This window comes from Mauremys mutica, chromosome 17 (assembly GCF_020497125.1).
Source record: "Mauremys mutica isolate MM-2020 ecotype Southern chromosome 17, ASM2049712v1, whole genome shotgun sequence".
In the NCBI taxonomy this organism is placed as follows: Eukaryota; Metazoa; Chordata; order Testudines; family Geoemydidae; genus Mauremys; species Mauremys mutica.
The window spans coordinates 21,570,233-21,597,598 of NC_059088.1; the positions used below are offsets into that span (position 1 = coordinate 21,570,233).

The following is a 27,366-nucleotide window of genomic DNA, read 5'->3' on the forward strand; positions in this document are numbered from 1 at the left end:
GAGCAGGGTCAGGGCCGCTCCACGCTGTTTCTGGAAGCAGCGGCATGACCCTGTTCCGGCTCCTATGTGTAGGGGGCAGCCAGGGGGCTCTGCTCTGCACGCTGCCCCCGCAGCTCCCATTGGCCGGGAACTGTGGCAAATGAGAGCTGCAGGGGCGGTGCCTGCGGACGGGGCAGTGCGCAGAGCCGCCTGATTGTGGCTCCGCGTAGGAGCCCGGAGGGGGGGACAACGGGGACATGGCTGCTGCTTCCGGGAGCTGTTTGAGGTAAGTGCTGCCTGGAGCCTGCACCCCTGAGCCCCAACCTCCTCCCCCAGCCTTGATCCCCCTCCTGCCCTCCAAACCCCTTGGTCCCAGCCTGGAGAACCCTCCTACACCTCAAACTCCTCATCCCCAGAGCCTGCACCCCACCCCTCTGCTCCAGCCCTGATCCCCCTCCCACCCTCCGAACCCTTCAGTCCCAGCACCTGCACCCCAAAATGTTTGCCCGCCCCTGCATTAGTAAGACTGTGTCCAGTTCTAGTGTGCACTTAAGCACTTAAATAAGGATGTTAACAAGTTGGGAAGGGTTCAGAAAAGAGCTACAAGAAGATTCATGGCCTGGAAAACCTGCCTCATAGAGGAAGACTAAAGAAGCTCAGGGCTTGTTTACGCTTAAAATGCTAAAGCAAACAGCTGTCGGGCTGTAGCACTTCCGTGTAGAATTCAGAATTCTTCCCGTCAGCATAGGTCATCCGCCTCCCCACGAGGTGGTACTTAGGTCAACAGAAGAATCCTTCCATGTAGGCAGTGCTGGGTCAATGGGAGAATTCTTCCCTTGACCAAGCACTGTCTACACGGGGACTTAGGTTGGTTTAACTGCACTGCTCAGGGGTGTGGATTTTTCACACCCCAACCAACATGGTTAAACAGATTTTGTTTTCTTGTGTAGACCAGGCCTCAGCCTGTTTAGTTTATCCAAGAGGAGTTGTAGACCGTGAACAAGTCACTCCTTCAAGTACCTACATGGGAAGATTCCCGAGAGAGAGCCCTTTAATCTAGTAGAAAAAGGAAAGCAAGATCCAGTGGCTAGAAGCTGAGTAGAGACACGTTCAACAGTTTTAACAGGGAGGATAATTAACCATTGGAACAATTTACTTCAGGAAGTGGTGGATTTTTCATTGCTTTGGGAGTCTTTAAATTGAAGAGATCTGCTGTAGCTCAAGCAAAGGTTAGCAGCTTGATGCGGTAATTTTGGGGAGACAGTCTCTGGCCCATGTTCTGCAGGGGCTCAGACAGGACCATCACGATGATCTGTTCTGGCCTTCAAATCTCTGACGCTCTACTTAGCCTGTGGGGGAGTTGGGTTTACACCACTCTGCAGAGACACGGGGACTTTTGCCTCTTAACGACATAGAAGACTCAGGATCCCAGGACATCCCTGAGGCAGGCATGCAGCTTTCACTTCCCCAACCACCCCAATCCCCACCCCACCCCTTTTGAGCTGTGGTGGTTACACCCCACCCATGCCTGAAGAGAGATGTCCCAGAGCTTGGCGTTAGGAGGTGCTGCAAGGTAGGAAGCGCTGTTTGATCTCAAACTCCATATGGTCTGGGTTTGAGAACTGAAGCTACAGCTTCACTAGAAACACTGCAGCCGATCAATGTAGACGCTCGCTAAAGCAACCGGAGAGGTTCTCCCATCGCTGTAGCTAATCCCCCTCCCCGAGAGGCTGTAACTAGGTCACGGGAAGAATTCTTCAGTTGACCTAGCGCCATCTACACCAGGGTTCAGGTCGGCTTCACTACATCGCTCAGCAGTGTGGGTTTTTCACCTCATCCCTGAGCGACGTAGCTGGGTCCACCTCACTTTTTTGTGTGGACCCGGCTGTAGTTTCTCTACCGTTTTGCCCCTCTGCCATTGGGTTGGCCTCTAATCGGACAAACTTTTCCAGCTCTGCAATTAGCAGAGAGCAGCAGCCCATGATCTGGTTTGTCTCCCTGTTGCACTGTGCCCTTTGCACACAGGCCATCCTTAGACAAGTCACGGGTTTCTGTGAACAGGCTTCAGGGAGGGGGAAGGGTATTCGGGTGGGGGGGTGAGGATAAAACTTGATTCTCCTTACAGAGCAACTTACAGAAGCTGCTTCCTCCTTCTGCAAGAAGGCCCCTTGCAGCACGGCCTTTGCATTTCAGCCAGTGACTATTCTACTCACCGACAGTCTGGTCTGCCTTTAATAAGCCTGTTGGGCTGATTACTGCAGTTGTTAAATAATCCTGTATCCAGTTGAGTGCCCCCTGTAGGACTGAACAGTAGTTACATGGTCAAATTGCAATGAAAACGCCCCTGTAACGGCAATACTGTGCGTGCTGCGTATCCAGCCAGAAATGGACGTGACGGGCTCACGGTTAATGTGTGTGTGGACTAACCAGAAACCATATCCTTTGGCTTAAAATTGAAAGCACAAATGTTCCCTTAGATTATCAGCATGGCTCACCATTGAGGGTTCCTCATTTTTGCGAGACCCTGACGACAGTTGCCCACGGCTGTGTTGGTTTGGATAGTCTGGAACTCAAAAGCAAGAAACCGGCACTGGGGACAGAGGCTATGTATTCACTGGAAGAAGAGGTGCATCTTTACACTGAGCTCATCTCCATTTAAAAACCCATCATCTTGTCCCAGACGTAGCCAGAACGAACTGGTCTCTGGTGGTTCTGTATCCTGTGCTCTTTGGTGGATGGGTGGTGGTTTGATAACAGAACCGCGAGCTTTTAGATTTGAAATCTTACATTGATCTCAAAGGCAGGGTTGGGGTGGCCTTGATCTGGGTTCTAATCCTGGTTCGGCCTCTAGGTCACTCCACAACTTCCCTACTCTGTGTCTGTTTTCCAGTCTGTCAAATGAGAATGACTCTATACCGGGGTAGTCGATAGGCAGACGCCGGCCAAATCGGGATCGCCAGACTCTTTTGAACGGACCGCAAAATCTTTTTGCCGTTGTCATTCTAAACTTATCACCCTCGTTGTTATGTTTGTATGATTTTCCCTGCAGTCTGGACCTTGACTATACCTTGACCAAGAAATGTGGATCTTAATTGATTAACCCCCTTTATCTGCAGATATCTAAGCACTCGATTAAATAGTACAGTAAGGAACGGTTCCTGAGTCACGCTGTAGCCTGGGTAGAATGTCTTTCAGGACCATCAGTAACCAAACTCTGTGGCAGTGCAGTGCCCTCCGAACAATCAGCCTTGTACAGGTGTATTTTTTAGGCTCATGTTTAGCTAACTCTGCTAGAGTCCTGGTAAAGACCAGGCAGTTTGTCGTGTTCCCGTGAGTTAGCAGGTCACAATAATCTGTAAGCTGTCCCATGGCAGTTTGAGATAAAGACGGGGAGAGCCTACAGCTCGCCGTGACCTGCTAACTCATGTGGGAACGACAAACTGCCTTGTCTTCGCCGGGATTTTACCATGCGTGTGTGAGCTCGAGTTAAGAACGCAGTGAAGACACAGGCACAGTTGCTGTGGTGCAGATGGGATCTCCGTGGAATAGTGACTTCTAAGAACACACAAAACCCCTCTGTGGGGGTGGAGGGGAATTTGCCATTGACACTAAACCACGAGGAAACGCTCATGTAATCAGCCCTGTGCAGAGTCAACGATCCTCCCTCAAGAGCAATTTCTTCAGGGAGCGATCGGTTGACGAGCGTCTCTGGGAGCATGGAAGCTACGAATGGTTTGTAAATGCCTCTTACTTTCTGTTTTTTAAACCGGGGAGGTTTTCAAAGACAACGGGGGGTCTGGTCTCCTACCGTGGTGGGCTGGGTGTATTTAAAAAAAAAAAAGTGGGGGGATGGACTTAATCAGAAGGAGTGCAGGAGAAACTAATCTATGGAAACACCGGGATGACAAGGGGCAGGATTTGACTTACCCCTGTATTTGAGAAATGAAATATCTGGGTTGTTTTTTCCCTAGTGGAGATCACGTGTCTCTGCTTGTACAAAGACATAAATGCAAATTGTTTATAGTAGAATAAGTGGGAGTAAACTGCAACGCCGGATGTTAGGGCAGATGTTGAATAATTAGTCTGATGCATAAATAAAAAGCAGCATGCAGGTTGCGTGTGACACCAGGCCGCATAATGACGGTGCTTGTCTCAGCAGCGTAAAAGCCTACGTTCAATGTTTCATGAGCATTCTTTAAAATATGCCTTTTGGATTGAGAAGTCACTGCAGGTGAGAAGTGACAGCCCTGGAGACTGGTGTGTCTAGTATACCAGAACCGGTGTTTCATGGGCAGTGCTCGTTGCCAAGCTAGTTTCAGTCTCTGGTTCCTCCAGGTTTTGGGCATTTCTACGGAGGTGAAAGATTCTGTTCTGTCGGGGCTCTTATCCTGTCTTCGTCACTGGAGTGTCGGAGTGCCTTCCAGTTGTGGATTGTGATGAGCCCATCAGCTCGTTCCTGCTCTCCTCCCAAGGGCGAATGTTATGTGCAGTGGAGTGTTTTGTTTTGGTAGGGTTTTGTTTTCAAATGTTACACGCTGCGTTGTGTTTATGTCAGGGAAGGCGGGTTGAAGAAGTGCACCTGGCACTTGTTGCAGGAGGTGGGGAGGTCTGGGATGGGCCGTAGTTCCCATGGGAGATTGGTCCACAGCTGAAAGAAGCTCTGTCTGATGCCAGCCGAGCTGTACCCTGGGGCTGGAAAGTTCCTCTGGGCCTGAGGAACAGAGCTGCCAACTGAACTTCCTTAGGTTACGTAGCTGGGAACGTGTTTCCCCCTGTCGGCAGCGACACGCTAGCTCTGCTTGAGCTAACAGCACCCTGACAGTAGCGGCGTAGCTGGCGTAACGCAGACGGTGGCTCAGGTTAGCTGCCCGAGTACGTATCCTGGGTGTGTTTGCACTCAGCTAGTCCGAACTGCCGCCCATGTGATCCTGGCGACACTAGCTCAAGCAGAGCTGCCGCCTGTCTGCCCGGGCTGGGAAGCATGCTCCCAGCTGCAGTGTAGACGTCGTCTTCAATCTGCTGGGCCTGGGCCATTGAGCACTTTGAAGATCTGGACAAAGCCGAGTGTTACTGCACGAAAGTGAGGTTATTTTGGTTACTGAAGCCGTGTCCAGTGCTGCTTCTCAAAATTGAGGTTGAGCTGCTTAAGAGGCCGTCTTTCTCCTTCCCCGATGTCCAAGTTGGCATTCAGAAAATCCCTCTTGGTTGTCTCTTTTCCATGCCCATGTGAGGATGAACCTGTTCCTAGTAAGAGGGAAGCTGTGCGTAGAGGGGAGAATCCTTTGCACTGGCTATAACCTCCATGGTAGTATTGGAGGCAGTGTGCACAGGTAAACTAGAAATCCAGGGAGCATGTTGAATCTGTTCTAAGGGGGAGAATTTCCCTAAACAAATCCTTGCTTTGTTGGCGTAGGCCAACTGTTGGCTATTTCCGGGACGTCTTTGTGTGCAGCAACCTGCTTGTCTCCTCTCTTGTCTGTAAATAGTCGTACTCTGCCAAACCGGGATGAGAAAAATCATTATTTGGAAAACAAACTTCCCTGCAGAATCGTGTGTGAGGCTAAGTGGGCCAATGTGCTGGGAAAACAGATGGCAAATGATGGAGCTGAGCATAACGTACAGAGGTCCTCTGTCCCGGCTCATTGAAATCCTACTTCTTTTCAACATATCCCTTCTGCTGAGAGGTCTAATGGAGCCTCTCCTCCCACATCACTTATGACATCTCTGCATTGTCCCTAGTCGTGGCTGGAGGAACATCATGTGGTCTCTTTGAAACTTGTTTGCGTAGGACGGGGTTTAATCATAGAGGAGGTCTCTTCTGTTGCTAATAAAATCCCCTCTGTTCCTACTTGGGTGTCCAGCACAGGATCAATCCCTCCAGTATCTTCTAGTGGCTCTTCTATCAAATCTGCCTTTAAATGTCTCAGCAGACAGGGTTCCTCTTCCCCGGGGAGATGACGCCGGAGCCTTAATAGGTCTCAGTGTCACTTAAATTTTCCCTTTTGTAATTTCAGCCCATTCTCGGTATCACTTATCCCCTTGTGCCTCCCAGCCGTTTCCTTTCCTCCTATCGAAACCCTTCCCAATCTGGTAGACAATGTTTTGCGCACTCTCCCCTTTCAAATGTAGCGAGGACTCTGGACAAATTCTGTTTGCCACGCTAGCCTCCCTTCTAGCGGATGTCTGCACTGCAGTTATATACACATGGCTGGCCCGTGCCAGCTGGCTTGGGCGAAGGAACTGTTTCAATGCTTCATTGTAGCCATTTGGGCTTGGGCTGTGGGACCCAGAGCTCACGTCTACACCTACAGCACCACCCCTTAGCCCGGGGTGGACAAACATTTTTGGCCCGAGGGCCACCCTGGGGTTGCAAAACTGTATGGAGGGCCGGGTAGGGAAGTCTGTGCCTCCCCAAACAGCCTGGTCCCTGCCCCCGGACTGTCCCCCTCAGAACCCTCGACCCATCCAACCCCCCCCCCCGCTCCTTGTCCCCTGACCGCCCTCTCCCAGGACCCACCCACCCCTAATTGCCCCCGGGACCCCACCCCCTATCCAACCCCAACCCCCCCCCCCGCTCCCAGTCCCCTGACTGCTCTGACCCCTGTCCACACCCCTGCCCGCCCCCCCGGGACTCCCACGCTTATCCAACCCCCCCCAGCCGCCCCCCAGAACCTCTGCCTCATACAACCACCCCTGCCCCCTGACTGCCCCCCGGGACCCTCCGCCCCTTATCCAACCCTCCAGCCCCCTTACCATGCCACTCAGAGCAGCATGTCTGGCAGCCGTGCCGCCCGGCCAGAGCCAGCTGTGCTGCTTGGCAGGAGTGCGCAACCCCGCCGCCCAGAGCGCTGCCCGCCCGGCCGCGTGGCTTCAGGGGGAGGGGCCAGGAGCTAGCCTCCTGGGCCAGGAGCTCAAGGGCCAGGCAGGACGGTCCCGCGGGCCGTCGTTTGCCCACCTCTGCCATAGCCTGATCTCTGTGAGCCCGTGTGGGCTGGCACAGACCCTCCAGGGGCGTCTAATTGCAGTGTCGACACACTTAGTGTCTGTTTTGCAGGGCAGAGCTATTTGTCTGGGCGTTGGAAGAGTCCCACTGAGAAGCTCACCCGCATGGTACGATAGATGACATTGGTGCAGCGCGGGGATGTCTCTGGTGGTCAATCGACTGACCAGAGATCCCCTTGGAATGACCTATGGTGAGGGGTAAAAATATAACTAGACTAAACCTACCTACTAAGCTGTCTACAGTGGCTTTCCTAGTGGTCTTTAAAACCCTGCTTAAGCTCAGTCATAGTGAATCAGGTTTCTAATGAGGTCTCGAGGACACGAATGAGACCAAACCATGTATAAAAACAGCTTTAGCCGAGACTCAGAACCAGGTTTCTTAGCCCGGTTTGTCCCCATATGTGCTGGCCGCCTGAACCATGTGAAAACATTTACTTCTACGTCGTTCTTAATTGTGGTCTTAGAGCACTGCAGGTCAATGTGGCTGCAGCTATGGAAAGGCCCGTGGAAATGCCTTATGCTAGTGCCGAGACAGTGACCTGCTACAGTTAGCCACGTGCCTTCACCATAAAGACCATGTCTTTGGTTTGGTGCCATCTCACTGGACCGTTTGCGGTGCCTTTCTACATCAGTGGCTCTCAACCTTCCCAGGCGACTGCACCCCTTTGAGGAGTCTGATTTGTCTCGTGTCGCCCCAAGTTTCACCTCACTTAAAAACGACTTGCTTACGAAATCAGACCGAAAAATATAAGTGTCACAGCCGCACTGTTACTGAACAATCACTGACTTTCTCATTGTTACCATAGAATTATAAAATCGATCGGAACATCAATATCGTACTTACATGTTAGCGTATGGTATATAGAGCAGTATGAACGAGTCATTGTCTGTATGAAATTGTAGTTTGTACTGACTTCGCTGGTGCTTTTTAGGGAGCCTGGTGGAAAACTAGGCAAATGTTGAGATGAGTTAATGTACCCCCTGGAAGACCTCTGAGTAACCCCGGCGTACGCATACCCCTGGTTGAGAACCACTGTTCTACAAAAGTTTGGAACGGCTGCAGCCTTAATCTAGGTTAGTATCATTCCGCGATCTGTTTTGTGCAGAGCCACAATAACAGAACCAGACCAGGCTAGGGGGTGTGCGCGCTGTAGCTGCGTTCTTTGCATGATGTGACTTTGCTATCTGTGAAAACATGCTGTCACTCCTTATTTTGGACGCTTTTCCTTGGTGTGCTTTGAGAGCCCGCTCCCTCGCTGATCCCCTCTGCCACAGAGGAGCTGTTGCTTCTCACCGGTCGTGCAGACCACATGCACGTGTGCGCCAATTTTTAAAACAGAACCTCAGTATTCAGCCCAGCAAGGGCTCTTCTGAGAAACTTGTCCTGGCCTTCCCCAAATAAACCTAGCGAGACAGAATGGTTTTGCTCTCGTATGTGTTTGTGGGGACTCAGAACAGCGTGCTGCTTACAGATAGTCAGAGGGCTTGTCTGCACTTGGAAACGCTGTAGCAGCACAGTTGTAGCGCTGCAGTGTAGACATTATCTGTGTTGATGGGATGCTCCCATCAGTATAGGCAATCCACCTCTCCGAGAGGCCAGTAGCTCGGTCAGTGGTCTTCCATTGACCTAGTGCTGCTACAGGGGGATTTAGGTCGGCTTAACACCCCTCGGGGTGTGGATTTGTCACGCCCCTGAGTGGGGTAGCTGTGTTAACCTGACACTTCCATGTCGCTAAAGAAGCCTGCGAGTTAAAGTACCAACTCCTGGAAGCGTCTCAGTTAAGCTGAGGGGTGAAAAGCCCAGTTACTCTTACAAGGTTGTGAACAAGCATTAATGAGGCTGGGGAAATACAGCTGCTGAAATATTGGCCAAATCATGGACGATCTTTCATATGTCATCTTAGAATTGGGGTTTTTAAGTGTTTTGATGTTTGCCAGATATTTTGCCAGTTATTCATACAAGTCGATAACATCAAAGGGGCCATTCTTCTAGTAAACTTAATCATGTATGTTTCTGAAGCTTAGGGTGACCAGACAGCAAGTGTGAAAAATCGGGACGGGGGGGTGGGGGGTAATAGGAACCTATATAAGAAACAGACCCAAAAATCAGGACTGTCCCTATAAAATCAGGACATCTGGTCACCCTGCTGAAGCTCCTGATGGAGCGAAGGGGTTAGATGTGGTTTATAGCACAATATTCCAGTGGGTTATCTGAAGGTTACTGCTAGAAGTTGGCCTATGTATGTGTTTCGGATAATCCACTCTTTGGGGCGTCAATTGGATCCTTTCCTACTGTCAGGCTTTCTGCAGGTTTCAGAATCCGAAGTCGCATTCAGATCTGGTGTAAGCAGTGCAATGCCATTCACGTCCGTGGAACTCCACCCACAGAGGCGGGATGGCCCCTTTATGATGGAGAGAGATGGGCAGATTCTGTTTTATTCTGATCTTTTGGGCAGGTTGAAAATTTTACATCAAAATTGTTTTTTCGATAGAAAAATTGGGGGTTTGACTGAACAAAGTTTTCCCCGGCTGGCCACAGAGAACTTTGGCTGTGTTCCAAGAGGCAGTGAAGAATTTTTTAGATCCCTTGGGCATTCCGACGGGCACGTCTTAGTAGGATCCAAGCGCCCGACGTGACCCTAGACTGGTGAAGAGTGGGATAACGGGGTTTTTGGAGAGGTATCCTTGGTGTCGCCGTGTGCATTTTGAGCTCTATGAATCCTGTTCTCACAGCAAACAAACCCTTGTGACTCCCGTGTGAGGTGCTTATTCCCATTTTACAGAAAAAGATGCAGTAAACAGCAGCAGGGAGGGGCAAAGTGATGTATGCCCAAGGGGGCCAGAGCTGGGACTAGACAGCAAGGATGGCCTAGGGGTTAGAGCGCTGGCCTGGGACTTGGGAGAACCCGGTTCAATTCCCCACCCTGCCACAGGCCTCCTGTATCACCTCGGCTGAGTCAAAAAGCTTATGTCTCTATGGCAGCCCTAGGGTGTGACTGCAACTCGTGTAGATGTTCCCCGAGCTGGTTAGATTGAAGCTTGCTCGGGTCCCGGAGTAGCGAAGCCCTGGCGGCGTGGGCTTTGCCGAGGAGTGTACTCGCCTGGAACCCTGGGTAGTTACTCACAATTACACAGCTTCACTGCTGCATGACCCAAGCTAGCTAGGTTAAGGCTGGCGTGTGTGTGTGTGTATGTGAGCTGCAGTGGAGACGTGCCCTAAGTGTCTCTGTGCCTCAGTTTCCCCCTCTGTACAGTGTAACAGCCCTGCCACCCAGGGGTCGTGAGGATAAATACGCTAAGGCCCGTATGGTGACGGGCCAGAACCTGAGATAGACACAGCTGGGGTTACAATGTCCTAGCTTCTGGTCCTGTGCGTGGCCGGCTGCTCTGTGATGCCAGCATGGTCCGTGTCGGTCCAGGAAGGTTCCCTGCCCTGTGATATTAAATCCTCTGTCTTCCTTTCCTTAGACTCTGCCAGATTCTTCACCATGGGTGACATGAAGACCCCGGATTTCGATGACCTCTTGGCAGCTTTTGATATTCCGGACATCGACACCAACGAGGCCATCCATTCTGGCCACGAGGAGGCTGAGGCTCACATCAAGCAGGTCCCCGGGGAGCCCGTGGCCCCTGAACACGTCCTCCCCCACGCGGACATCACTGCCGTCAGCGTGATAGTGAAGAACACCGTCTGCCCCGAGCAGCTCGACCCCTTGGACGGCCGCGGCAAAGATGGGCCCGGCCTTGGGCCCCGCCTGCTGCAGAATGGCTTTGGTGCCCCAGAGATGCCCAGGTCCCCCACCTCCAGGCCAGGGGAAGTGGTGGCGTCGTCCAACGGAGAGTGCTGGGCATCCAAGGAGAAAGGGGCAAAACCCATGGACATCTTTTCCCACTTCAGCCCCGATCCCCACGAGGAGAACTCGGCCGATCTGATTGACAGGCCCCGGGAGGGCAAACAGAAAGAGAGAGCCCTCTCGGTGCCCTCTCTCTCCCCATCCCCCACCCCGTCCCCTGCCCCATCGCCAGACTGCAAAGAGCCAGCTGGAGAGACCACCGACAGCCTCCCGCCGGCTTTCCCGCAGCCCTTTGAAACCAGCCAAGCGGGGGGCGTGAACGGCTCCCCTGCCATCATCCCCATGATCAAGAAAGAGGAGTCCGACTCGGAGGAGCTGGACCATGGGGCCAGCCCCAAGGGTTTGGCTGCAGCCCTGCATGACAGCCCCTTGGGGCACCTGAAATCGGTCACCGTCCGCTACTCCACGGATGATTCCCCCGTCACGTCCTGGCCCAGCTCAGATCCAAACCTTGATAGCAGCACCAGCAACCTCCCCGAAGTGAAACACTCGCCCACCAGCCCTCAGGAGCCGGTCTTCAAACCTTCCCCACTGGCGGAGGGAAGCCCTGGATCCCTTGGCTCCCCCAAGCCGCTGGGGAGCATCCCCCTCAAGGAAGAGCAGGAGGCTCTAGAGAAACCCCCGCGGAGCATGTCAAGCGGTGAGGAGGAAGAGGAGGAGGATGAAGACGGTAGCAATGACTCCCCCTCTTCCAGTTCCTCGCGGCCTCTCAAAGTGCGGATTAAAACCATCAAGACGTCTTCCGGCAGCATCACCCGGACGGTGACCAGAGTCTCCTCCGATTCGGAGCCGGGAGCTGCCAAGCTGCCTTCGGAGCCAGGTTCTCAGGAGGCCGCCACAGAGGACTCCGTGCTCCCGGCTGCAGTGGTGAAAGAGGAGAGCGTGCTGGAGGTGCCCAAAAAGAAAATGGAGCTCTCCAGTCCCCTCAAAGTCATAGAAGGACCCAAAATTGTCAGTGTCCAGCTGGGCAACGGCACCAAAATCAAAGGGACTGTTCTGCCGGTCACCACCATCCAGAACGCCAGCAGCGCCATGCTGATCGCCGCCAGCGTAGCCCAGCAGAAATCTGTGGTGCTGCCGGGCAAGGCCGTGACGAAGAACATTATCAACCTGGTGCCGCAGACCCTCCCCAAAGCCGACACCAGGACCAACGTCAGCACGGTGACCCAGACCACCACCGTCACCACCACGGCCAACCAGAAGGTCAACGGCACTACGGTGGTGATGGTGCAGCCGCAGAAGCCTTCGCCCACCATTGCCGGCACGGTCATTTCCAGGAGCCAGTCCAGCCTGGTGGAGGCTTTCAACAAGATCCTGAACAGTAAAAACCTCTTGCCAACCTACAAACCCAACCTGAATCCTCCGGCAGACTCCAGCCTGACTCTCCCGCCCTTCGGGTATCGCTGCTTGGAGTGTGGGGACTCCTTCGCCCTGGAGAAGAGCCTGGCTCGGCACTACGACCGGCGCAGCATGCGCATCGAAGTGACCTGCAACCACTGCACCAAGCGCCTGGTCTTCTTCAACAAGTGCAGCTTGCTCCTGCACGCCCGGGAGCACAAGGACAAAGGCCTGGTGATGCAGTGCTCCCACTTGGTCATGAGACCTATTGCTCTGGATCAAATGATTGGCCAGCCGGACATCACCCCCATCGTGTCAGTGACCTCCCTCGCGGCTGGCAAAGTGGCTGGGGTGCCTCCGGATGCCATGGCGACCGCTAACGGGGCTCAGGACCAACCCATCCTGCCCCTGAGCGGCAGCTCGGAGCAAACTAGCTATAACTGCTTCCGGTGTCTGGAGTGCAAGGAGCAGTGCAAGGACAAAGCCGGGCTCGCTGCGCACTTCCAGCAGGCTGTGACCGCGGGAACAATCACCAGCACGGTAGGTAGAACAGCTTCGACCCCCTCTTATTGCAGAGCTACCGGGTGTCCTAGCGCTTTCCTGAGGGAGGCAGCGTGTCTAATGGCGAAACAGGGAGCAGAGCGGGCAGGAGATCTGGCTTCTACTCCCAGCTTTGCTATGGGTTCACTGTGTGACCTCAGGCAAGTCCTTTCCCCTCTGTTTCAGATTCTCCCTCTGCAGAATGAGGCTATTTACCCACAGATACAGGCATTCGAGAGCCTGAGATGAAAGGCCTTGGGTATATGCACTGTTATGTTAGCAGCTCTCTATACTGCCTTGTACCTGATTATTTCCTGTATCATGCGGCTGCTATTTGCAAAATTTCTATTCACAGAGGCAGCGTCTGTTGCAGGAAACCAGTCCCTTGTAGAGCAGCGGCTCTCAACCTTTTGGGGCTCAGGACCTGTTTGTAAACCTTGGTGGCCTGTTGCGACCCAGTAAATAGCTTCAGTGCAAAAACATCTAGTTTTATGAAATATCTTACCCACAATATTGAATAGACACGTCAATGTAGTAAGTACACCGTGCATACCGTAGCGGCAGCTACTGCAGCTCCCGTACTACGCGTCTGGCTGGGCTCGGCTTCCTGCCACCTCTGGTGTCGCATCACCACTCTGGTTTGGCCTAGCTCCCCTGGCGGGTCGGCCAGGCCAACTTTGTGACCGTGGTGTCGCAACCTGGTACATGGAGTCACAGTCCTCCTGTTGTCATGGAGTCACAGTCCTCCTGTTGTCATGGAGTCACAGTCCTCCTGTTGCCCCTGTTGTCATGGAGCCGAGCCTGGCCAGCCGCATGGGACTGGAGCCAAGGGTGTTGACTCCCGCATGGCTTGTTGACACATTCTGGTAGCCCAATTTGGGGTTGAATAACCTTATGGTAAAGGAGAAGGAATTGACCTGGGAGACGAAATGTGCTGCACGTAGTGAAATACGGGATGTAAGCATGTGCAAAGCTTGAAGACTGCAAGGAGCAGAGGGTGAGGAAGATTACCTTTCCTGCACCGCTCTCGGCAATCTCAGACAACCGGATCTGTTAGCCTGGGGGAGAGTCTCCAAGGAAAGCAGGGAAGCCTACAACTGAACTGGAGAAACCTTGGAAGGGAATGATCTTAAATTGACCGGGGGTCTCTCTGCCCTGTCGCTACAGTTCAGGGTCTGCTGACTCTGTACATAGGCAGTTTCCGAAAGAGTTAGTGCTCCCAGTATCCGTCTTGTTAGAGAAAAGCATAACATTGCACATTGTTCTATGAAACCCGCTTACACCTGGTCCCATTCAATCCATGTGTATATTTCAGAGATACAGGACAGTTTCCCCAGGGTCTGTCACTTTCATGCATTGTTAGCAATTAGCAAGTAATTAATCCTCTGTTGCACTTTTAAAAAACACATTTCTTTGTACTATCACTTGGAAAGTGGGGAATTTCTTGGAAGCACCAGATCTAAGGTTTGATTCTGTGGTGTTCCAAGTGGGGTGGATTCTCCATCGCTGGCAATTTTTAAATCATGGTTGGATGGTTAATCAAAAAGATCTCTAGTTCAAAGAGGATTGAATTCAGGGAGGTTCTGTAGCCTGCATTATACAGGAGGGCTGAAGTGCTGTGGCCTGCGTTGTGCAGCAGGTCAGAGTAGATGATCATAATAGTCCCTTCTGACCTTAAAGTCTGAGTCTATGAGATGATCAGAGTGGTCTCCTCTGGCCTTAGGCCTATGAATGGCTCTGTGGCATTCCCCTGTAGCATTAATTATGTGCTAAGGCACCCAGGGCCTTGTAATAGGCATCTGTGTGTTATTTAAGTCTGAGGGGCGGGGCAGAATTAAATAAAGATGCTAATAAAAGATTAGGATTCTTGCTAGAGTCTTGATCCGGTTGCTGCTTCCTGGTTTGTTGGCGCTAATCATCAAGTTAAGTCGGTGGAGAAGCCTGGATGTATTAGCTCCCTGCTGGAGAGCTAGGCCTAAGATCCCGTCTACTTCCTGTTTGCTCCTAACACATCCTGGTTCGCTCGGCATGACGACATCCAGCCTCTCTCAGTATCAAAGCGGAGTATGGATTGATCTTTAAAAGGCGGAATGAGCCCGAATACAGTCTATTCCTACCTTGGTATCCAGAGTCCCATAGGGAACCTACAAATTCTGTCCCCCTTAACTTTGTCCTTTTAAATTATTAAGCTCATTGGCTTCTTTCCTGTGAATGGAATTTACTGTTCCACCTTCACTGTTTTGTTTACTTCCGAGCACTGTTACAGCCAAACGATGGTTTAAATTCACATATCGCCGTGCTGTAGTTAAGGATGAGCATTACTCTCTGTTTAAAGGTTGGCTGTTGGCTCTAAAATCCTCCTGCTCACTGAAATTGGCTTGGAACTCGCCGTGTTTCATGAGGATGCAGAGTGGGGATAGTGGTCCAAATTTCAGACTATTTGAATAAGGGGTTCCCGAGATACAACCCTCTTACAAACAGCCTGGTACAAATCCAGCTGGTTCTTGTAACACTTGTTTGCACATGTCTGGGTATCTTAGTGTGTCTGTCACTCGGCATTTACTTTACCCATCACCCTATTGGCACACAATATTGAGAAAGTTATTGACCAGAGAATTTGGACTTAGAGAACAGATCCAAACTGATGTGTGCGTACGTGGGGATTAGGGGGAGGATGTGGAAATGTGCGTGAGGGTGAATAAGCATGGGGGGAGGGATAGCTCAGTGGTTTGAGCATTGGCCTGCTAAGCGCAGGGTTGTGAGTTCAATCCTTGAGGGGGCTGTTTAGGGATCTAGGGCAAAAAAAGAAAGGGATGGTACCTGGTCCTGCTGTGAAGGCAGAGGACTGGACTCAATGACCTTTCAAGGTCCCTTCCAGTTCTGAGAGAGAAGTATATCTCCCTATTAGCTGATGGCAGAGTCCCAGAGTAGGTCAGGGGGGTGTGCTGTAGTCAGTGACCACCCGCATCGACTATGGGTTTGAGCTATTTCTGCCTGTTAGAATGAGATTCTTTTACACTGCTTGGAAAGTAGCCTCTAGTATCCCAGCGAAGTTAGAAGGCTCTGTTAGGCCTGGGCTACACTAGCAGGGGGGGGTTCGAACTAAGATACGCAACTTCAGCTACGCTATTGTATCTTAGTTCGACTTACCTGGCCGTCCTCACGGCGGCGAGTCCCCCGTCTACTCCGCTTACTCCTCCTGCCGAGGTGGAGTATGGGCATCAATTTGGGGATCGATTTATCGATCCCGATACATCGAACGCTACCTGCCAATCCGGCGGGTAGTATAGATGTACCCTTAGTGTCTTGAACGTACAGCTGCTCTGCATATTGCAATGCTGTGAAAGATGCCCGTGCACAGCTCACGCAAAGTGTACTGCAGGGAATCCCGCAAGCCAGGGTCGACCCACACCGACTCGCCTCCGGAGGGACCCAGACAGGCGCTGGGGAGGCATGTGTGAAAGTGTATCTGACATCAGTCACGGAGTAGCTCCGGGCGACGTGCTCCAGTGCTTCAACCCCAGTTGTACTCCCAGACCGCGAGGTCGAGTCCTGCCCTCAGCAGGCCTTTGAGAACGAATGCTGGGCACCGGTGTACTAGGTCTGGCTTGGGTGGCACCGCTTTCTCAGCTGATACAATTTCCCGCACGGTGCCTCAATGTGACTCGTGCAGAGTGTTCTGCGGGGAGGCGATCGCGGACCTGGAGAACAGGTTCCGCGCTGAAGTGCTGATGCAGGGTGCTCGCACAGCCGGAGTTACGGATAGCGTGTGGAACGTGGGTAAGGCTGGGCTTTCAGGGCCTCGCTGTGTTACAAAGGCTGACGGAGAGATTCCCAAAGAGTCTGGAAAGCTCCTTGGAGCACAGTGGTTGTTAGCGAGGAGTAGCTGGATGCGGCGCCTTTGGAACAGGTGGTGGCTCTTGGAGGATGTGGATACTGCAACCGGAGGTGGAATTGCCAGCTTGGGTAGAGCTGTGATTAAGCTAACGTTAAATAGCAGCAGGAGGGGCTTGTCGTGCAAGGACTTGGTGTCCATCTGCCCCAGGAGGGAGCGAGGGCTTTTCAAGGCTAAACTCAGCTAGAGTAGTGGTGTGCAAACTCCCCCACCCCTTTACCATTAACGGCATCTGTCTGTGCCCCCCCCATTATGCACAACCAAGGCAGTGCCGGCACTAGACATAAGCAGAGTAAGCAATTGTGTAGGGTCTGAGAAGGCCCCCTAGTCGCTTTTTGTTGTTGTTATGGCTCCAGTTGGTCACTGATCCCATGATTTTATGTGATCTCTGCACCACCACCAGCTTGGGCTGGTGGGGGGCTCAAGCTGTCAGCCCCAGCTGGTGGGGGGCTTGGGCTGTCAGTGTGGGGGGTGGGAGGAGAAGTGTGCTTGCTTAGGACCCCCAATGTTTTAGCACTGCCTCTGGGTTGGGGTGGAGGTGGCGCTCCTTCCCTGCCCTCTGTAGAGTCCCTGTCACGGGCCGCCTGGTGTCACCGCTTGCCTCTCCCCCCAAACAACCATCCGCCAGAGCGCGCCCCACAGTTTGGCATCAGTGTCTGCCAAGATGTGGGGCCCTATTCTTGGGGCGTCTGTCGGGGCTGCGGCGAGCAGATTCCTCTTCCAGGCTGTTGGGCTGAGGTGCCCTTTGAAAGCCTCTGCGAAGAGGTAAATGGGCAAGTGCCGCTAGCAGCCATGGGAGGGATGGCGCGTGCCCCCGGCTTCTAGAGCTGCTGAGAGTGGACGCTGGGCATGTCACAGATTGGATGGTCACACTCCTTAGCCAGCTAGGGCACAGCCTACGACCAGATCTGCTTTAAGCTGAAGGTGGAGGGGTAGATAAAGGAGCAAAGGGGACAGGGAAAATATGCTCTGGGGAGGGAGGGGCCGAACGCTTAGTTACGGTAACCCACATGGAATGAAACTTTCAACCCCTTGTGAAATAACTGTGCTTTCTCCTCCTGCCCTGTCGGCAACCGCACCCTCCAGACATTTCCCTGCAGGGCCATGCTCACCACTGCACTACAACAAAATGCACAGGAGGGGGAAGGACCCTTTTGAGAATCACACAGTATCCTTTACCTAGCATGGCAGCACCTTACCTTCAAACCACCTGATAATCACGCCTCCCTCCACTAACCCCGTCTCCTGCACAGAACAGCTCTTTCTGGTTCAGAAAAAGAATTCACTGCCGAGAAGCATCGGTCCCGCAGAGTTAAGGGTGCCTGGTGGCACCTTGTGCCTTTCCAGGACACCGAGTTCAGCTCAACTCAAATTTCTGAAAAGCAGGAACTAGAGTTAAGGGAGATGCCAACTGCACCACGCAGCCGTAACTCTGTCCTCTGCATGATGGCCAACACGCATCCTAGCCCTGTGCCTTGCAGAGAGTACAGAACACTTGGGTAATAGGGCATTTGAGCGTGGGAGCGGCATCTAACACCTGCGGGCATATCTGGACTCTGGCATAGCCCCATCAGCCTGCACCGATAGAAGGGTTTTTTCCGACAGCCTGGGAACCCCACCACCCCGCTGCGGTGGCAGAAGTGCTCTTCTGCATCTACATGGGCGGGAGGTTGTTTGCCAGCGTAGTGGCGTTGGGCAGAACCGTTGGTTTTCTCACACCCCTGGCTGGCACAGCTGTGACTATATCATGCTTCAGTGTAGACCAGGCCTAATGCAAAACGTGTTCAGATCTGGTGTGCACCAAGTCCACTCCAGAGGTGCAAGGCACAATGGTTGAACTGTATAAGGCCGTAACCCCCCTTACGCCCTCTTCAACTTTACCCCTCCTTAACCCCACAGACCACGTCTGCCAATCGCCATGGCAGGAAAGTGCCATGTATTGCTACTGACACGACCTACAAAACTTCCTCGTGTCCCCTTATTACTGTGTCATCCTTACCGAAGGATTTCCAGGGGCAATTGCCAGCCTCAGGGGGCAGAGTTAAGGTGATGTTGCGGGGATGGGCGTGTACCTTACCTCTTTATTTCCTGGCTTTCGGAAGTTTAGCTGAATTCAAATGTTCTGGAAGGGCACAAGATACCATCAGGCAACCTTAACTCTGCACTGACAAAGTGAATTAACAAGAGGCCATTAGAATTACAAGGCTGCTGTATTGTCCTTCTTTCCCTGTGTTATGTCCTTGATGTCTGATCTCAGATGCCCAGATCTGGTTTTGACTGGCGCTGTCTCCCACCCCACCTCCTCCTGTCTGCTTTTCCTTTGTTGTTTAAATCTCTTGTGCTGCCTGAATTTGTCAGCAGAGTTTTCTCTGCTTCAGTAACTCCTAGGATTGGACAGAGCTGGCGTGAATACGCACATGGCTCTGGAAGCTTGATCTAATTGCAGCCTTAGTTGCCAAATCTAAATAAGGGCGCTCCTCAGACACGTGTGCCTCCCCACCCCACCCCTTCTCTTTTAGGAAAAGCCAGGACTGGTGTGTCCTGCAAAGTGCTCTCCCAAGCATGCGATTCTGGACTCGGCAATGGAGTGCCGATCTGGGCCCCTTGAGTTCTGAGAGTCTGTCCTAGCTACGGGGTATTGCAATCCCTTTCCTCCATTGTTGAGAGACTCGCCAGCCAGCCTACAACAAACAGCTCCGCACCCATAACTCCTAGGCTGCTTGGAACGAGCCGTGGCTGCTTTCTCTGTCCAGTCCATTGCTCCCTGGTAATTTCTCGCTGCTAAGCTGTACTCAAAGGACTCCTCCTGGTCCGTTGGCCCCAAGCCTGAGTAATTATAGGGCGAGGTACCTGGGGGAAGCCATGCCAGGGGCCCAGAGAGGAGGTATATGGCAGCCGGCTCTAGGCTGTGCATTTATGCAGCACCCTTTAAATTCCAGATGCGTCCAAAGCACTTTACAGAGTCACGGGGAGCCGTCAGCGTTGAAAGGGTTAATTCAAGCTTTTTCGGTCCTTCTCAGACTCCTGCACGCACCCCTCACTCCTCCTTCCATCCACTGGCTCCAGCTGGCGACCTTGGCTTCTCCTCCCACGGCTCCTTCCTGTGGCCCCCTCGGCCTCCTGAAATCCTCATCCAGGCTTCTGCTTCCCTCTTAACGACTGCAGCCCCCCTAAGCTTGGCCTTCTGCACACGCCGACCAACCGCGGCTCTTGCACGTACAAAGACCTGCAGCTCGGCCGCCAGGATCCAGTTCCAAGCTGCCCTCTGGTTTTATGGATTCACACAGACCTGGGGTGGGGGTGTCTCGCTCTCACCTTCGGCTTCTCTGGCCGCCCTGCTGTGGCTTCCTGAATCCACTGCCTCCTTGAACCTCTTCTAAGCTCAGCTGGAAATATCCCCTTCCCCTCTCTTGTCTGTACCTCTTAATGTCTCTCCCCCACTCTAATTGACTCTAGTACAATGGCAGAAGGGGATGGAGTGGGGGTATCTGGAACCAGTTTGGATGGAAGATGCGCTGCAGAGCGAAATTCCTAACAGACGCTCTGGCTTGCGTCGAACCGGCATCTTCCACCTGTTTGTGTTTATTTAGACCTTTGAGAAGCAGAAAAAGGCGCTTTTCTTCCACGCTTTGTGTTCTCCTGGCAGCCATCGGGAAGCGCGTCAGTACAAGCAGCAGCCGCCCACGGGATACAAGTCACTGAACCAGTGCTGCAGCAATCGACATAGCCGGCCCTCGCTAAGCGTTTCCCTCCAAGCAGCCTGGCCGGGGGGGCTGGCTTTGGGCTGTTCTGGTTCGCACTGACTGTGGCGTATTAATGTATATTGCACACGAGGGTTCTTCTCCTGGCTCTGCTGAGTGACCATGGACAAGTCTCTGTGCCTCGGTTTCCCCTCCTACCCTGTGTCTCTTTTCCGTTTAGCTCAGACGCGCTTTGGGGCATGGACTCCGTTACCATGGCTTGGGTACAAAGCTGTAGAGGCACCGAGTGGCAGTAACACGCAGGGCCTTTTCTCAGTCCGACCGTATGAGTTTAGCCCGCACCTTGTGCCATGGGGCCCTGATCTCAGCTGGCCTCTAGGCCAGGGGTGGCCACCCTGTGGCTCCGGAGCCACGTGCGGCTCTTCAGAAGTTAATATGCGGCTTCTTGTACAGGCACCGACTCCGGGGCTGGAGCTACAGGCGCCAACTTTCCAGTGGGTCAGGGGGGTGCTCACTGCTCAGCCCTCTCCTCTGCCACAGGCCCTGCCCCCATTCCCTCCCCTTCCCATGCCCTCCCCCAGCCTCCTGCACACCACGAAACAGCTGGGGAGGGAGAGGGAGGCGCTGATCAGGTGGGTGGGAGGTGCTGGGAAGGAGGGGGGGCTGCTGACATATTACTGTGGCTCTTTAGCAATGTACATTGGTAAATTTTGGCTGCTTCTCAGAGCAGGGGTGGCCACCCCTGCTCTAGGCGCTACCGTGATACTAACCCTTGCCTGCCTGCCTGGGCTGGGTTGGAAAACAGTTTAAAAACAGCCCCCCACTTTGCAAAATCAAAACTTGCATCAGGCCAAGTTCAGCCACGCACCCACCACTTTATACCGTCCGCTGGGCTTGGCGAGACGTTCCCAGGCTTTCCCGGGGCTCCGAATAGAGCCGGGAGGGAAGGGGACGCGTGGCCAGTCCGTTGCTCTTGCACGACCTAGTGAAGTCGGTGGCGGCCGGAGGTGCCGCGCGATGGATGCTCACGTTACCTGTGCTTGCTTCCCCCCCAGGTGTGCACGACCTGCCCCATGATGATGCCCAATCCCTGCAGCTTTAACGCTCATCAACGGATGCACAAAAACCGACCTCCCCACGTGTGCCCCGAGTGTGGCGGGAACTTCCTCTTGGCGAACTTTGAGGCCCACCTGAAGGAGGCCTGCCTGCATTTCTCCAGGAGGGTGGGATACAGGTACGGCGCTGCGGTGCTTCGGGGGCTTGTGACCCCCCCTGGCCTTCCCGCAGGGCTGGGGGTGGGTCCTGGGTCCGTCCCAGCTAGAGAGGAGTAGCCTGCAGGGGTCCCAGTCAGGCGAAGTTGAGCAGCACTGGGCTAGCCCTGTGGCACGGGCTTTGGGTTGCAGATGCCGCAGGGAAAGGTTTCCGGGCAAATTCTTTCTGCTTAGCTCAGTCACTGGTGCAAAGTGGAGGATGAACTGTCAGCTTTGCTTCCTCCTTCTGGCTGTCGTCATTTCAACTGCTGACGGAGAATTTTCCTCTTGCTATAAGAAGAGGCAGGAGCCCCTAGGTCAGCAGTTCAAATCCAACACGGGTTGGTTGTGACTGAGCCGTGGGATGGCTGGTGGCCGTATGAAATAGGGGGATAGGGGGCGAGGCTCATTCCAGTTCCTTCTGGGCAGATGTCCCCACCGTCACAACTGGGATTGTCAGTATCAGCAGAGGCCAAGGAGTGAATGGTGGCGGAGCCTGGCCCTTCTGGTAGGAATCTGACTCTCCCCGTGGTGCATCTGGCCTGTTAATAAAGAGGCCACCTGGATCCAGGGTTGCCAGCCGGTCTCCTGTTGCTAGCAGCTAGGAGAGGAAGGATGCTCCAGCTGTTAGGACTCTAGCCCTAGACATGGGAGACCCGGTTTCAGTTCCCTGTTCTGCCACAAAACTTCTTGTGTGACCTTGGCCAAGTCACTTTGCCTCTGTGGCCCATCTGTACAGTATGGTGAATAGCCCTGCCCTGCCCTGCCTCACAGGGGTGTTGTGAGCGTAGACAGCATGTTTAAAACAAACCTAAGGAAGAACATCTTCACACAATGCACGGTTAACCTGTGGAACTCATTGCAGGGGGATGTTGTGAAGGCAAAAATAGGACTGGGTTCAAAAAAGAACTAGACAAGTTCCTGGAGGATAGGTCCATCAATGGCTGTTAGCCAAGATGGTCAGGGATGCAACCCCCTCCACTGGGTGTGCCTAAACCTTCAAGTGCCAGAAGCTGGGACTGGATGACGGGATGGATCACTTGATAATTGCCCTGTTCTGTTCATTGCCTTTGAAGCATCTGGCACTGGCCACTGTTGGAGACAGGATACTGGGCTAGATGGACCTTTGGTCTGACCCAGTATGGATGTTCTTAAAAACACATTACAGATTGTGAAGTGGTTTGAGGTAAGCGCTGGCTGAGAAATAGGTGGTGTTATTCCAGTCACATGAATTATCTTCAGCAGAACTCAGGACTGGTGCTGTTCCCTGCTCTCCCCCTCTTTGAACAGCTTCCTGTACCCTGTAGGAAGGATCCAAAACATCTATAGTGAGTCAGCCCGTTCCTGGGCAATAATGCAGGCTCTGTGGGGCAGAGATCTCCCAGCGGAGAAGTGCAGCTGACTACGGACAAGCAGCTTGTGGGAACGTCCCTGTATTCATCCCATCGTTTCCAAGTAGAAATCTGTTTGACTGCTTTGACTTTAAAGTCTCTCTACGCCTGTAGGGCCACGTTTGTCATTCCTGGCAGGGCTGATTTTGATCCCCGGCGTTACCTCTCGAAAGCACGGTGATCAGATGGGAGTGCATTAGCTGACTGTACTGCAGTAGCTGTCTCCCATGCTCAGCAATTGATCTTACTCTGTTAACCATTAGACAGTGACCCTCACCAAAGGGCTAAAATCCAGGGTGGGGGAGAGGTGGACCAAAGAGCAGCAGATGCGCTTGCCTCTAGAAAGGGGCAGAGGAATTCCAGCGGGGCACATGCCACTAAGCCTGCTTTGAACTCTGCCTTTGCTCGCTGGTTACCGGCGCTGGGGGAAATCCCCCGACCTAAACCCTCTGAAATAGCCACCTCACCGTGTGTTCTTGCTTCCAGGTGCCCCAGTTGCGCCGTGGTGTTCGGAGGGGTGAATTCCATAAAGTCCCACATCCAGACCTCGCACTGCGAGGTTTTCCACAAGTGCCCCATCTGCCCCATGGCGTTCAAGTCGGCCCCCAGCGCCCACGCTCATATCTACACACAGCACCCGGGGTTCAGCAATCAGCAGTCCAAGTAAGTAACCTCAGCCGGGTACCACCGCGGGCTGGGACCTGGGGAGCAGACCCAGGGCCCCGCCCGGTCACTAGCTGGCGTGGGAGACCTCTGAGGAAAGCTCTCTGGTGCTCCGGGAGGGGGAGGAGGAAAGACCGTACCTCAATAAGCACAGTAGCTAGTAGCTAGGGAGCGCTGTGCCGTTCAGGCGGCCGTCTGGGAGGGAAAACCAGAGGCCCTGACAACTTGTCGTTAAAGAGCCCACGGTGTGTTTTGCAAGACTAGACTGTGCTCAGCCTGATCTGGAGAGCGGCGGCGGCTCTTGAGAACCTCCTGGGTTCTGATTCTACCCCTGAGATCAGGTCACACTCAACAGTTAGGTCAACCCAGCTACAGTGCTCAGGGGTGTGAAAAAATCCACATTACTGAGCTCTGTAGTTAAGCTGACCTGACCCCCGTGTAGACAGCGGGAGGGCGATGGAAGAATTCTTCCGTTCACCCAGCTACCACCTCTCCGGGATGCAGATTAACTACAGCGACAGAAGGACCCCTCCTATTGCCGTAGGGAGGGTCTACACTGAAGCACCGCGGTGGCACTGTACAGCGACTCCTCACTTAACGTTGTAGCTATGTTCCTGAAAAATGCGACTTTAAGCGAAACGATGTTAAGCGAATCCAATTTTCCCATAAGAATTAATGTAAATAGAGGGGGTTAGGTTCCAGGGAAATGTTTTTCACCAGACAAAAAACTTGTGTGTGTGTGTATATACACGCACACGCGCGCACGCACACACACTCGATACATTTTAAACAATTAATTTAATACTGTTCACAGCTATGATGATTGTGAAGCTTGGTTGAGGTGGTGAAGTTAGAGGGTGGGATATTTCCCAGGGAATGCCTTGCTGCTAAATCAGTGGTTCTCAAACTTTTGTACTGGTGACCCCTTTCACATTGCAAGCCTCCGAGTGTGATGCCCCCCACCCTCCCCCCGTAAATTAAAAATACTTTTTAATATATTTAACACCATTATAAATGCTGGAGGCAAAGCAGGATTTGGGGTGGAGGCTGACACCTCGCCACCCCCCCGCCCATGTAATAACCTCATGACCCCCTGAGGGGTCCCGACCCCCAGTTTGAGAACCCCTGGGCTAAATGATGAACTAGCACTGGGCTGAGCCCTCAAGGGTTAATACATTGTTGTTAATTTAGCCTCACACTCTACAAGGCAGCAGGAATGGAGGGGAGGGGAGAGAGCATAGCAGACAGAGACAGACACCTTGTGGGGTGGCGGGGAAGAGAGAAATGCACACTGCCCCTTTAAGGAAGCTGACCCACTCTTAAGTGCATTGTCTTTTTAAGTGGATCAGGAAGCTGAGAGAGCAGCTGCTGCCCCAGGCGCGCTCTGTGTGTCTGTGTCCCCACCCTGCTCTATATGGAGAAAAAAGAGTAAGCGGGGTGTAGGAGCAGCGGGGAGGGGGACACCCTGACATTAGCAAGCAGGAGGCTGGGGAGCAGCTCCAAGGCAGAGGGCAGGAGCAGCACATGGCAGTGGGGGGAGGGACAGCTGCAATTGGGAGCCTGCTTGGGCAGCTGCTGCACAGGGAACTTGCACAGGGAACTTAAGGGAGCGGATAGGGGGGGCTGCCGGTCCGCTCCGGTTCCCAGCCCCCACCAGCCAGCTCCAGTCGGCTGCTCTTCACGCAAGCAGTGGACAAAGCAGGCGGCTGCCAAACGAGTTAGAAGGGAGCATTGCGCAACTTTAAACCAGCGTGTTCCCTAAAATTGATCAGCAACGTAACAACGAAACAACTTTAACCGGGACGACTTTAAGTGAGGAGTTACTGTGCTGCTTCCAGTGTAGACAAGCCCCAAGTCACTTGCGGGTGGCCCAAGGCAGCAACTCGACTTTCTTTTTTGTGGCTAGAAGAACAGGAGTACTTGTGGCACCTTAAAGACTAACATTTATTTTAGCATGAGCTTTCGTGAGCTGCGGCTCACTTCTTCGGATGCATAGAATGGAACACACAGACGGGATATTTATACATACAGAGAACATGAAAAGGTGGAAGTAGCCATACCAACAGGCAGAGTCTAATCAATTGAGATGAGCTATCGTCAGCAGGAGGAAAAAAAACTTTTTGAAGTGATAATTAAGATGGCCCATAGAAGGTGTGAGGAGAACTTAACATAGGGAAATAGATTCAATCGGTGTAATGACCCAACCATTCCCAGTCTTTGTTTAGGCCACAGTTAATAGTATCTAGTTTGCATATTAATTCAAGTTCAGCAGTTTCTCTTTGGAGTCTGTTTTTGAAGTTTTTTTGTTGCAAAATTGCCACCTTCAAGTCTGTCACTGAGTGGTTAGAGAGGTTGAAGTGTTCTCCCACTGGTTTTTGAATGTTATGATTCCTGATGTCAGATTTGTGTGGGTCTAAATACGCCTGGACTTGGGGGTTGAGTGGTAACGAGAGGAAAGTGCTTTGAGATCCTTGGATGAAAGGTGCAGGATAAGAGCTCTTAGAGAGTCTCTCTCCCTACCCAGCACTCTGCTGCCCCCCCTTGGAGGAGCTACAAATAATGGAACACTTTCCTCACGGGAGCTCAGTTGGATCTGTGCTTCCCTGTGGAAGCACACGGTGTCCTCCTGTGTGCCGCTCCGATGAGGGAAGAAACTCAAGAGATTGAATTATGCTGAATCAGCAGCGTTGCCTAGTGGGCAGGACGTTGGCCCCGCACGTGGAGACCTGAGTTCTATTCCCAGCTCTGCCGCTGAGCAGCTGGGTGATCTTGGGCAAGTCACTTCCCCTCTGACTCTGTCTTCGATTGTCGGCGCTTTGGGACAGGCACTGTCTGTCCAGCACAGAGCGTTACGGGGCCCTGATCTCAGCTGGCCCCGGTGTGTAAATATTCCTTGGGGGCTTTTCCATGTTTGAACCAAATCCGGGGAAACGTTGATTATTTCTAACCTGCCCCTCCTCTTCTCTCTCCCCTCCCCCGCTCCCGATGTTCAGGATGATTTACAAATGTGCAATGTGTGACACAGTCTTTACCCACAAGCCCCTGCTCTCCTCTCACTTTGACCAACACCTGCTCAACCAGAGGGTCAGCGTTTTTAAGTGTCCCGACTGCCCGCTGCTCTTCGCCCAGAAACGCACCATGCTGGAGCATCTAAAGGTAAGTCGGGCACCAGCGCCCCATTTACTAGAGGTAGGTGAGATCTGAGTAGGAACCCCCTGAGCGCTAATCCCTGACTCCCTGTGTCCTTGAGCGAGTCACGCCCTTCCCTGTGCCTCAGTTTCCCCACCTGTAACATGGGGATGATCCTAACCATGTTGCGGAGCTGTCACAGTGCTGCTCTTCACTAAAGCCCCAGCTTTCCACAGGCCTCGCCTGGACGTTCTCCGGCAGCGGTCTGGCAGGGCAGCGTATCGGTGCCCGGATGTGTTCAGCTCTCTTCTGTGTGACGCTACCTGCGCTGGGATTGGCCTGTGAACCAACCAGGCCTGTGTGCCGGTCCCTAGAAGCCTGTGTAACTGGTTTTAGTATTTGTCGGGCCAGCCCCTTCCAGTATATCCATAGATTAGTTCTTTGGGACAAGGACTTTCCCTTCACTGTCTGTACAGCACCTAGCACATGGGTGCCCCGATCAGGGCCACTGAGTGCCACTGCCATTTCCTGCGGTGCTAGGAAAACACACACACACACACACACACACACACACACACCTGCCTTTCCCCATCCCGGAGCATAGCGACACCTTTGCCGGCTGTG

At 53.0% G+C, this 27,366-nt stretch overlaps 1 protein-coding gene across 3 annotated transcripts in view; it reads left to right on the top strand.

The window, feature by feature from the left end:
• The window catches only part of ZNF687 (zinc finger protein 687), a 48,721-nt gene that overhangs the window by 15,318 nt on the left and 6,037 nt on the right, over positions 1–27,366 (top strand). For 2 of the 3 annotated variants that reach the window (XM_044990691.1, XM_044990692.1), the window contains exons 2-5: positions 10,450–12,713; positions 21,365–21,543; positions 23,437–23,613; positions 26,607–26,769. In XM_044990691.1, coding sequence (XP_044846626.1) covers positions 10,470–12,713; positions 21,365–21,543; positions 23,437–23,613; positions 26,607–26,769 — 2,763 coding nt within the window. In that variant the 5' untranslated portion in view covers positions 10,450–10,469. Of the gene's footprint in view, positions 1–7,935; positions 8,056–10,449; positions 12,714–21,364; positions 21,544–23,436; positions 23,614–26,606; positions 26,770–27,366 lie in introns of those variants that run through there. The other variant, XM_044990693.1, reaches the window with a different exon arrangement.